Below are 13,061 nucleotides of genomic sequence, written 5' to 3'. Positions count from 1 at the left end.
CACCCCTGCGCTGCCGCTGATAAAGGCTAATCCTTATCGTCTTTACAACCCCTGATAACACTCAGGGGGCCGACTGCTGGTGCTCCGTGTGAGCTCCCTGCCTGGGCTCACAAACATTCTTAATAAGGGAATAAAAGGGTTAATAGGAGCCGCTGGTCAAGACACTAAAAAGCCAGTGAACCATATCTCTTTCAATAGTCCGTGCTTAGTAGGAGGAGAGGTTATCTCCTGGAGGTTATCTCCTCCTCCTAAGACTTTTGAAAGAGATATGGGTCACTGGCTTTTTAGTGTCTTGACCAGCCCGGGGCTCCTATTAACCCTTTACATACTTAACATTAGCAAGTGATGAGATGACTGATGATCACCTCACCACTTGCTAATGGCTGCTGCTGCCCAGTATTCCCCCCGCCTACCTACCTACCTAACTTTCTCTGCACATCTCCTATTTTATGCTAAAGTGGGGGGGGACCTTTTCTGGTGTGAGCCTGATAAGTGTGATTGTGACCAGTTCCATCAGTTGGCACACGTGCAGCGGTATGAGGGAGCACTCTGCTCCTTGCAGGACTCTGATCATGCACCCGCCCTTCCCAAACTATGGGCCCACTTACCGGCTACAGCCCCCCTACTACAAACCCAAGGGGCCCCTACTGGAAGCCTCCCTACAAGGGGGCCCATGAAGTCTGCCCTTCTCTTTAACTGCCTGGATAACTACCGGATATGGGCTCAGCTGTAGGCCTTGCTCAGCCAGCTGGGGCCGGAGCTGGGGCTGAGCCGCTCTTACACCAAAGTAGTAGGGGTTCAGGTGAACCCCAGAGTGGACGCGTCTGTTCAGTGTTCACTGGGGCCCCGTACGCTGAAGAGCCGCAAGGGATGGGCCCTACTGTGCCATGCCACACCTGGGCAGCATGCCGGACTGCGTAACGTCACCCCAGTCCGCTTTCCCCGCACTGTAGCCAGACAAGTCTTTTATTTTTTATTATAATTATATGCATTTTACATTTGGCGACTAAAAAATTCATTTGGCTCCTAAATTTTTCAGATTAGGAGCCAATGGCTCCTTGAGATTTTTTTTTGTCTGGAGCCCTGGGGTCCCCGCGCTGCTGTGACGGGGACCCGATGGCATGGAAGGCAGACCGATGCCTTCCTTAGGCATCGTGGCTGCCTTCCGGGAGAGCCTGTGAGATTCAGCCCCCTGGATCTCACAGGCAGGAAGGCTGTAAGTGTATTACAGTGTGTAATACACTTACAGCCAATGCATGACAATACAGAAGTATTGTCATGCATTGTAAAGGGGATCAGACCCCCAAAAGTTGAAGTCCCAGAGTGGGACAAAAAATAAAGTTAAAAAAAAAGTTTAAAAAAAAAAGTTTGCCAAAATAAAATCAAAAGTTTCAAGTAAAAAATTATTAAAAATATCCTTTTGCCAAAATAAAGGGAAAAAAATTGTAAAGAATAGGGAAAATATCACAGGACCTAACCCCCAATTAGGTGAACTCCGTCAAAGAAATAAAATAAAAACTGCTAAATAGACCATTTTTTTGTCACGTTACATCACTAAAAGTGCAACACCAAGCAATCAAAAAAGCGTATATCCCCAAAATAGTACCAATTTAAGAGTCACCTCCTCCCGCAAAAAATGAGCCCCTAGCTAAGACAATCGCCCAAAAAATAAAAAAACTATGGCTCAGAATATGGAGACACTAAAACATCATTTTTTTGCTTTTATTGTGTAAAACTTAAGTAAATAAATAAAAGTAGACATATTTGGTATTGCCGCGTCCGTAACAACCTGCTCTATAAGAATACCACATGACCTAACCCCTCAGATGACCACCAGAAATTTTTTTAAAATAAAAACTGTGTCAAAAAAGCCATTTTTTGTTACCTTACATAACAAAAAATGTAATAGCAAGTGATCAAAAAGTCATATGCACCCAAAATAGTGCCAATCAAACCTTCATCTCATCCCGCAAAAATGATACTCTACCTAAGACAATCACCTAAAAACTGAAAAAACTATGGCTCTCATGGAGACACTAAAACATGATTATTTTTATTTTTTTCAAAAATGATATTATTGTGTAAAACTTAAATAAAAAAAAGCATACATATTAGGTATTGCCACATCCGTAACGACCGGCTCTATAAAAATATCACATGAACTAACCCCTCAGATGAACACCGTCAAAAAATAAAAATAAAAACTGTGCTAAAAAAACCCATTTTTTTTTGTCTCCTTACATCACTAAAAGTGCAACACCAAGCGATCAAAAAGGCATATGCCCCCCAAAATAGTACCAATGTAACCGTCACCTAATCCCACGAAAAATGAGCCCCTATCTAAGACAATAAAAATAAAAAAATACTATGGCTCAGAATATGGAGACACTAAAACATCATTTTTTTGGTTTCAAAAATGCTTTTATTGTGTAAAACTTAAGTGGAGACACTAAAACATGATTTTTTTTTTGTTTAAAAAATTATATCATTGTGTAAGGCCTCATGCACACGGCCGTTGTTTTAGTCCGCATCCGAGCCGCAGTTTTGGCGGCTCGGATACGGACCCATTCACTTCAATGGGACCCGCAAAAGATGCGGACAGCACTCCGTGTGCTGTCCGCATCCGTTGCTCCGTTCCGTGGTCCGCAAAAAAAAATATAACTTCCTATTCTTGTCTGTGCTTTTCGGACAAGAATAGGCAGTTATATTAAAGGCTGTCCGTGCCGTTCCGCAAATTGCGGAACGCACACGGACGCCATCTGTGTTTTGCGGACTGCAAAACACACAGCGGTCGTGTGCATGAGGCCTAAAACTTACATAAATAAAAATAAATAGACATATTAGGTATTGCTGCGTCCGTAAGAACCTGTTCCATAAAGATATCACATTACCTAACCCCTCAGATGAACACCGTAAAAAATAACAAATAAAAACGGTGTCAAAAAAGCAATTTTTTGTCACCTTACATTACAAAAAGTGTAATAGCAAGCGATCAAAAAGTGATATGCACCCTATAATAGTACCAATCAAACCGTCATCTCACCCCGAACAAAATGAGCCCCTTCACAAGACAGTGACCCAAAAAGTAAAAACAACTACGGATCTCAGAATTTGGAGACACTAAAAACTATATTTTTTTTCCAGAAATGCTTTATGTAAAACTGAAACATACAACCCAAAAAAAGTCATATTTGGTATTGTCGTGTCCGTAACAGCCTGCTCTATAAAAATACCTCATGATATAACCTGTCAGACGAACGTTGTAAATAACAAAAAATAAAAATGGTGCCAAAACAGCTATTTCTTGTTACCTTGCCTCACAAAAAGTGTAATATAGAGCAACCAAAAATTATATGTACCCTAAAATAGTACCAACAAAACTGCCACCTTATCCAGTAGTTTCCAAAATGGGGTCACTTTTTTGGAGTTTCTACTCTAGGAGTGCATCAAGGGGGCTTTAAATGGGACATGGTGTCAAAAAACCAGTCCAGCAAAATCTGCCTTCCAAAAACCATATGATGTTCCTTTCCGTCTGCGCCCTGCCGTGTGCCCGTACATCAGTTTACGACCACATATGGGGTGTTTCTGTAAACTTCAGAATTAGGGCAATAAATATTGAGTTTTTTTGGGCTGTTAACCCTTGCTTTGTAAATTGAAAAAATTGATTAAAATGGAAAATCTGCCAAAAAAGTGAAATTCTGAAATTTCATCTCTATTTTCCATTCATTCTTGTTGAACACCTAAAGGGTTAACAAAGTTTCTAAAATCAGTTTTGTATACCTTGAGGGACGTAGTTTCTAAAATGGGGTCATTTTTGAGTGGTTTCTATTATGTAAGCCTCGCAAAGTGACTTCAGACCTGAACTGCTCCTTAAAAAGTGGGTTTTGGAAATTTTCTGAAAAATTTCAAGATTTGCTTCTAAACTTCTAAGCTTTCTAATTTCCCCCAAAAATAAAATGGCATTCACCAAATGATCTACATGTAGTAGACATATGGGAAATGTAAAGTAATAACTATTTTTGGAGGTATTACTATGTATTATAAAAGTGGAGAAATAGAAATTTTCTAATTTTTCCAATTTTTTGGTAAATTTTGATATTTTTTAATAAATATAAATATTAATTTTTTTACTCAATTTTACCACTGTCATGAAATACAATATGTGACGAGAAAACAATCTCTGAATTGCCTGGATAAGTAAAAGCGTATCACCACATAAAGTGACACTGGTCAGATTTGCAAACAATGGCCTGGTCCTGAAGGTGAAATATTGCAGGGTCCTTAAGGGGTTAATTATATTATGATATGATCTGCAAACAATTTCATAAACTGTGTAAATACTATCAATTCCGGTGCTTGTGATGTGTAGATCAATTGTCCTGAAGTATTAAATTCAGTATATGTTTTCATCCTCTCAACTTTACAGAGCCTAAAGTCGCCTCCAATGACTACACCTCTTCTTGTTGCAAAGCATCCTGATTTAGTGGCTCTGCAATCAATCATTGAATCTGGTAAAATAAAAACCTAAATAGTTCACTTCTTTTTATTGCGTTTCTGCAGGACTGTGCGAATTCCTAAAGATTAATGAGGTAACCTCTAAGTTGAACCATCCAATTTTGCATATACAGGCAAAACACCAGATTCGCCATATTTCCTTCTCCCACAACAGCTCCTGTGAGACATGAAAACCGCACCAATAGTGAAGCACTGTAAATGATGCTCACGCGCACTCTTTACTGATATACTCTCAAGGGCAGGTAGAATGCAGGCACATCAAACCAATATAACCGTCTTATATTCCTCATATTTTCTCTCTTCTCACGCAATTCCTATAGGATGTTAAAAGTTGCTTCAATAGTGAAGAACCGTCGTGCACTTTGACATCCAATTTTTTATTATACTCACATGCGCAAGTAGAGATACATACAAAATAAAACAAATCAACGCCTAGTGCTCCTGCTCCTGACTTCTTTTAATGGAGTTAAAATATTCTGTGTAGTAAAACACCCATGTGAAAACGGCTCCATGGTTTATGTTAAAGGGTTTGTTCAGATAATAAAAAATCTTGAACAAGCCCTAAAATGACACCATAACAAAACATGTTACACTCACTTGTTTCTCCAGCACTGCTCTCTGTGGCGCTGGTCCAGTTCTACCACCAACACAGCAACAGTGACGTGCCTGTTTATGGCATGTCTCCACTGCAACCAATCACTGTCCCCAGCGGTAGACCGTGTTTAATTCATAAATTAGACATGAGAGCATGACCATTAACCCAAAAGGTAGCTAGGAACCAGCCAAGTGCAGAGTCACCTGGGAAGCTCCCTGTTGGGTTCTTACTGCCTTACTTGGATTGATTGACGGGTCTCTGCCTATTTGTGTATAAGCTTATTTTTAAAATGCAGTAAAGTTTGTTTTCTCTAAAACGCCACATGGTTTCAGAGTAAGGGAGCATTCACACGACCGTGTTTTTCTTCCGTGTCCGTTCAGCGTCCGTTCCGCAATTTTTGCGGACAATGCACTGTCCCATTCATTTCTATGGGTCCGCAAAAATTGCGGAATGCCTTTCATTGTCATCCGTGTGCTGTCCGTTCCGTGTGTCCGTTGCTTTTATTTTAGAACATGTCCTATACTTGGCCGCAAATTGCGGTCCGTGGCCCTATAGAAAGTCATTGGGTCCGTAAAAAACGGATAGCACACGGAAACCCCATTTCAGTTTTTTGCGGACCGTGAAAAACGGATGACACACGGAAGCCCCACGTCCGTATTATACGGACTTACGGAACGGAAACGGAAAGATAACTGAAGACATACGGAACACACGGATCCGTGATTTGCGGACCGCAAAACCAACACGATTGTGTGAATGCTCCCTAAAACATAGCTGCGAGATTTCATATTGCCCATAGTTTGGGTAGCCTGAATCTCCTGATAGGCTTCTTTTAAATGTACTTTGATTTGAAATTGTTTTATATAGATTTTTTTATTCACAATTAAATTATTAACAGTGTGAGTATATCAGGGTGTTACATAGCTGAAAATTGTGCAAACATGTTTTTCAGTGAACATTATTGTCTATCCCAGTAATAAATACGTGTGCAGCTACAATTATATTTCCAGATTCATACAAGTGATTTTAGTTAGACAAGCATACCAAAAAATATGTGCCACACAAAGTGTAATATTTTGCTCTTAATAAGGGTACTTTCACACTTGCGACAGAGGATTCCGGCAGTCCGTTCCGTCGCTGGAACTGTCTGCCGGATCTGGCAATCCGGACGCAAACGGATGCATTTGTGAGACGGATCCGGATGCGGATCCGTCTGACAAATGCATTGCAATACCGTTCCGTCTTTCCGGTTTGTCATCCGAAATCACTGATCCGGTTTTGTTTGTTTTTTTCCTCATTTTTAAAGGTCTGCGCATGCGCAGATCGGAAAACCGTATCCGGTTTTTCGGAACACTTAGTACCGGATTCCGGCATTAATACATTTAAATGGAATTTAACGCCATATCTGGCATTCCGGCAAGTGTTCAGGATTTTTTGTCGGAGAGAAAACTGCGGCATGCTGCGGTATTTTCTCAGGCCAAAAAACGTAAGGGACTGAACTGATGCATCCTGAACGGAATGCTCTCCATTCAGAATGCATTAGGATAAAACTGATCAGTTTTTTTCCTTTATTGAGCCCCTAGGACGGAACTCAATACCGGAAAAGAAAAATTCTAGTGTGAAAGTACCTAAAGATTTTTTTCCCTTCATTTGCAGATTTAGAATCAGAATCTGATGAATTCTATGATGCCCCTACCAGTCCTGTTGAAGATATGCCTTTCTTTGACGTCTCTAATGGCTCACTGACTAAGGTCAACATCACGAGAAGGAAGAAACTGGCAAAGCAAGAAACTTTAAAAAACCTGACAGAGTTTCAGATGAGATTTGAGATACCAGTTGTAAGTCCAAAATTGAAAAATATCAAAATTCATAGTTTTGAATTCTGGAAGAGATCTATAAAATGCAAGTCAAAAATGTAGTGCCCTTTGGAAATTGAAAGTAGCAATGTGGTTGGCATCTCGGCCACATGTCAGTTTTCAACATCCCACTAAAAAAGGTCTACGATAAAATATGTCTTTTGAACCATTATGTTTACAGCCATTAGTTGCTTTGTGATATATGTATATTTCTCTGTATAGTTTGGCTACTTTCACACTTGCGTTGTTAATTCCGGTATTGAGATCTGGCAGAGGATCCAGAATTAAACGGATCCATTTTGATTTTGCACATCAGGATGCATCAGTTCCATTAGGATGCGGTTGTGTGAAATTAAAATGGGAAAAAAAACCGCATCCATTACTAAATACATTGAAAGTCAACGGGTGACGCATCCGTTTTTTTAGGCTCTTAAAAAAACTGATCCGTCACCGTTGACTTACATTGTTTTCAGTGATGGATCTTTGTTTTTTCATTTTTATGACTTGACACAAAACCGCAGCCTGCAGTGGTCATAAAACTGAATGCTGACGGAACAGAAGACATCCTGATGCATCCTGAACGATCTCTTACCGTTCAGAATGCATGAGGACTAAACGGAAACCTTTTTTTTCCTCTGCCGGATCTCAATACTGGAAAACAACAGCGCAAGTGAGAAAGTAGCATAAAAAGTAAGCTGAGATTGCTCACACAAGCATGGATTTCTAAATGCGCAAGTTTATTTCAATAAACTCATGGAAATAAGCTGCTGTCAGATATCTTGGATTCTGCAGAAAAAGTGTGTGTGACCTAAAATGCCAAAATGTGCCACCGTGTTGCTTACTGACCTAGGTGCCCTTTTTGACGAGTCATTGAAATTGTTTTATCTCGGTTAACATCACTGCAGGTTATACAATCCTTGTTAATATGTTTACCAGGTAGTTCTGCAGCTGTGTAGCCTGTCTGAAGATACCGAGACCACTGTCTTGCAAATGGAGATTTTGGGGCTTGGCACAGAGCTAAATGTTCGAACATTTGATATGTCTGCAAATGCGTTTCTAAGAGAGATCTCTTTAAAGTGCCCCCAATATACAGGTAAAGTCTTACTGATTGTTGGATTTCTCAGTTTGATAAAAAATCGAATATTAACATTCTTGTCTTTTTTTCCCCCCCATTTCAGATGATGAAGGGAAACCTGTTTATCTTATCACAACTCTGGATAATACCACAGATGATCTTTTAATCATGGAATATATCAAGGTCTGGGGAAAAATCTGTTATGTATTTCACAAATCTTTACAGATTAAAATTTTTCCAGTTTTACTAATGTTTGATATTCTACATATTTAGGCAGATGTTAATGGTCCAGAATTCAAGACAACATACAAAAATATTGAACAATTAATACAGGTATGTTTTCACCAGATATTATTTTGATCTCTTAATGATCTCTTAGTTGTCCTTTCTCAAGAATAGGGCCCTGTCTCACAGATGCTAGCCAAAGCTAAAACCAGTCCACCCTTTGGACCGATTTCAGCTTTGGCTAGAATCTATGTCTTCCTCCTTAATATGTACTTTTTGGCGGGAGCTTCTGACAGGGAGCCCTTTTTGTTAGAACGTTGCTTTTAAGATGTAAAACATATACAATCAATTATTATTTTAAGGAATTTGCACGCCTTGCCATTTGTGACAAATGCTGCACATGCTGATTTTAATTTTTTTTTGTACTAGGTGAACTTTTCGTCTTTAGATGTGCATCTCCACACTGAGGCTCTTTTGAATTCTATGAGCTTTGTGACCAACCTTATGCCTCAGTCTGAAAAAAAGGAACCTGAGCAGCCAGTCCAAGAAGTAGTTGAGGAAGAAGATGAAGAGGAAAAAAGGGAGGGACCAAGAAAGAAACTAAGTAAGGCTTGGCTTGGGCCATGAATAATTAACTGTAACCAAGTAAAGATCATTCTGTGTTCAAGGGGAACTCTGAATATATTTGCTGCTTTAACACAAAATCTCACTCCAGAATTCTGCCTTTAAAAAGTCGCAAAATGGGAGAGGGCGTGGCGTTTGGTTGCGACTTTTTGGCCCACTTGCATTTTTTAAATATTGGTGGAAAAGTGGGCGTGGTTAGCTATGTTAATGAGTTTCACTCCAGATTTATCATTGAGACGTTTTAAAGGGCTTCTGTCAGCCCACTAAACAGTTTTTTTTTTTTTTTGCTTAATAATAACCCCTACACTGCGATTTATCATACATAAGTAAAATAAGAATTTTGGTTCAGTAGAATTTGCTAAAACCCTATTTTTATAATATGTAAATTACCTTGCTACCAGCAAGTAGGGCGGCTACTTGCTGGTAGCAGCCGCATCCTCCGATGGTAATGACGCCCCCTCTGCTTGTTGATTGACAGGGCCAGCGGACGGGATCTTTCTCCGCTGGCCCTGCCTGTTTTGATTCAATATCTGGCGCCTGCGCCGCGGCCGTACCTATCTTCAATCGGCGCAGGCGCACTGAGAGGCGGCCACTCACTCGGCCGCTTCATCCTCAATGCGCCTGCGCCGATGACGTCACATCTACACCCGGTGCAGGCGCATTGAGGATGAAGCGGCCGAGGGAGTGGCCGCCTCTCAGTGCGCCTGCGCCGATTGAAGATAGGTACGGCCGCGGCGCAGGCGCCAGATATTGAATCAAAACAGGCAGGGCCAGCGGAGAAAGATCCCGTCCGCTGGCCCTGTCAATCAACAAGCAGAGGGGGCGTTATTACCATCGGAGGATGCGGCTGCTACCAGCAAGTAGCCGCCCTACTTGCTGGTAGCAAGGTAATTTACATATTATACAAAATAGGGTTTTAGCAAATTCTACTGAACCAAAATTCTTATTTCTCGCCCAATTCCTTGGGGGACACAGGAAACCTTGGGTATAGCTCATCTCCATAGGAGGCGTGACACTAAGTGAAAGACTGTTAAGCCCCTCCTCCAGCAGCTATACCCTCAGCCTGGAGCGAGCGACTACCAGTTTTTTGCTTAGTGTCAAGGAGGCAAGACACTCTCTGCAGTGCAGAGAGTGTCTTGCTAAAGATTTTATTTTTTCTCTTTTTATTATTTTCAACTTTTTTCCTTTTTTCAACAGGGACAACAGAGTCGCAAAGACCTCTCTGTTTTCCCGGGGTTGAGCTGCGCCAGTGCCGGCTATCCGCACTGCTGCCTCCCCCACAGAAGAAAAGGAGGACCAGGGCAGCCCAGCTCCCCTGCATCCCGCCAGCACAAGGGTCGCCCGCCTGCAAGCCCCTCTCCAGCTTCCTGCCACTTCGGTGCCAGTGGCTGAAGGGGCGTCCCTGCTGGATGGACTGAGGGTGAAAACGTCGACTGGTGAGGTGGCTATGCAGCCATTCCAACCCCCCCCCCCCTGTTAGGGTTTTAACTTCTGTGTTCCCTCTGCCTAGCCTTGTCACATTACAAGGCTTACTGTCGGCTTCCCCCCCCTTTGTGTGTGGAGCAGGACGGAGCGGTGCTCGTGGGGGAGGGTTTACTGCACAAGTTTACCTCAGGTGCTGCGGCCTTGTGGGGCCGCCTTTTGTTATCTCGGCCAGTGCTGCCGCTGTGTTCAGCTGCCGGCTGACTTCTCTTGCCGGCTACCGGTGTGTCATTCGCCGCCGGTGTATAAGGAGGTGGTCGGGGGGCAATATTTTCTCGGCGGCATATTTGTTTGAATCGCGCACGCGCGCGAAAGTTCCGGCGGGGGGCGGAGCTTCGTTCCGCTTCTCCTGTACATGTTAGACATTCAATCGGGGGGGCGGACGTCTTTCTTCCGCTCCTCGCTGGCCCCGCCTCCTCTTCGTGCCTGCTCTCAGGACGGATCGTTTTTACCTCAGGTTTTACCTCAGGATTTGCCGCTGCTGTTGCCGCTGCTGTTGCCGCTGCTGTTTGTCGCTGCTGTTGTTCGTCCGCTCCCACTGTGACCTGGTAGGACTGTTGACCCTTTCTAGCTCTGCAGCCCTCTGGCCTGGACGCTTTTATATTACTTCAGCCAACATGTCTGACCCCTCAGCGCAGCCGGTCCTTGGTATCACACCTGCAACGCCATGTAAGGCGCCCCTCCCTCAAGGGCAGCCTGACCCGCATTGCTCGCTTGCAAAGCCCCATTACGGGTCCGCCATCTGTTGTGTCACCCCCTGGCCTATTGGATCCCCATGACTGGGCTAGGTCCCTTCCCAGGCTGTGGTCAGCCTCTCTAACGTTGTGGGCCGCCTTGCAGAGGTATTGCCCTTATCGCAGCCGGATTATTTCCCCCTGCTGGGCCCTCCGGGTCCGCTATCTTAGCTGACCCGTCTGAGTCCCTCTCTCCAGGCGACACCTCCAGAGCCCGTCAACCCCAGAAGCGGTCTAGGGCGGAGCGCCTATCATCCTCGGATGCTTCAGTATGACCCCCAAGGGTGCGCTCTCAGTCGGGCCCTTCCTCGATACAGGATATGCTCTCTGAAGGGGAACTAGTTGATTCAGATTGTGATATGGACTCGGCCTTGCCTTCAAAACTGGCTTCTGCTGTGGGCCATCTTATTAACAATATTCGTGATACCTTTAAGATTCACGATGATCCTCCTAATTCTGAAAAAACCAGTGTTTCCTTTTTTCGCCAAAAACAGACGTCTGCAGTTTTTCCCCTCCACACTGACTTCTCGTCGGTGGTTTCCAAGGCCTGGGCCCGCCCTGAGCCCGTTTTACCCCGCCTAAGAAGTTGGATATCTGTTATCCATTCCCGGCGGATTGCATCACAAACTGGGCGTCACCACCCAAAGTCGACCCCCCGGTGGCCCGTTTGGCAAAAAGCACGGCTATTCCAGTTGCTGATGGCTCTTCCTTACAATCCACTGAGGATCGCCGTATAGAGGCCATTACCAAAGGTATCTTTGCAGCCTCCGGTTCCGCCCTCCGGCCGGTCTTTGCTTCCGCTTGGGCTGGAAAAGCGGTTTCAGAGTGGGCTTCTCAGCTGGATCAGGAGCTTGAATCCGACGTCCCTATTCAGGACCTCCGTGCTCTAGCCCAACTTATCGTTCAAGCTGGCAAATTCGTCTGTGAAGCATCCCTTGATGCGGGGGCTCTCATAGCCCGTTCGTCTGCCCTGGCCGTTTCGGCCAGGAGGGAGCTTTGGTTAAAGGTTTGGACGGCGGACTCCACGTCAAAGCGGTCTCTTACTGGCCTTCCTTTACTGGTTCTCGATTGTTCGGGACCCGCTTGGATGAAATCATATCCGAAGCCACGGGGGGAAGAGTACGCATCTTCCTCAATCTAGGACTAGGACCACCACTCGAGGGCCGTCCCACTTTTTTCCTCGCTTCAGGTCTTCCCGCAAGGCTGCCGCACCTCGCACCTCTTCAGGTCCATCCCCTAGCTCTGTCCAAGACAGACGTAAGAAACCTTTTTTTCGGACCCAGCCCTCCTGGCGCAAGTCACAGCCTGCTCGCCCTCCCGCGACCAAGCAGAACACTACCTGAAGGTGCGCCCCCACCCGCCCGGGTGGGGGGACGTCTCTTCCTGTTCAGGGACTTCTGGCAGGCGCACGTCTCCGACGCCTGGGCTCTCGAAGTTGTGTCTTCCGGGTACAAACTCGAGTTTACGTCCCTCCCCCCAGTTCGGTTCTTTCGGTCCCGGGTCCCCGGGATCCCCAAGGGGCGGCCGATTTCTTTACTGCCACTCGCACCCTTCTGGACAAAGGGGTCATCGCTCCAGTTCCCATGGAAGAAAGATTCAAGGGGTTCTATTCGAACCTTTTTGTGGTCCCCAAAAAAGAAGGCTCGGTTCGTCCCATTCTGGATCTAAAACGGTTAAACCGTTTCCTTCGTCTTCAGCGATTCCGGATGGGAGTCTCTCAGGTCGGTGGTGGCCTCTCTGGAAAAAGGGGAGTTCCTGGCCTCTATCGACATCCAGGACGCCTACCTTCATATCCAATCGCTCGGTGTCATCAGTGCTTTCTGCGCTTTGCAGTGGGGTCCGACCACTACCAGTTCCGTTGCTCTCCCCTTCGGGCTGGCGTCGGCCCCTCGCGTTTTCACAAAGGTCCTTGCCCCTGTCCTCGCCTTACTTCGTTCCAGGGAGTTTTTCTTCTT

The 13,061-nt window shown here is 44.5% G+C and overlaps 1 protein-coding gene across 1 annotated transcript in view; it reads left to right on the top strand.

Moving 5' to 3' along the window:
- VPS13A (vacuolar protein sorting 13 homolog A) overlaps nucleotides 1-13,061 on the top strand; it is a 269,928-nt gene that overhangs the window by 118,367 nt on the left and 138,500 nt on the right. The window contains 6 exon segments of the mRNA XM_040417055.1: nucleotides 4,427-4,511; nucleotides 6,767-6,948; nucleotides 7,903-8,059; nucleotides 8,145-8,224; nucleotides 8,315-8,374; nucleotides 8,696-8,870. Coding sequence (XP_040272989.1) covers nucleotides 4,427-4,511; nucleotides 6,767-6,948; nucleotides 7,903-8,059; nucleotides 8,145-8,224; nucleotides 8,315-8,374; nucleotides 8,696-8,870 — 739 coding nt within the window.

This window comes from Bufo bufo, chromosome 2, assembly GCF_905171765.1.
Source record: "Bufo bufo chromosome 2, aBufBuf1.1, whole genome shotgun sequence".
Classification (NCBI taxonomy): domain Eukaryota; kingdom Metazoa; phylum Chordata; class Amphibia; order Anura; family Bufonidae; genus Bufo; species Bufo bufo.
Note: the sequence above shows the minus strand (reverse complement) of the source record. Positions and strands in the feature narration are given on the sequence as shown.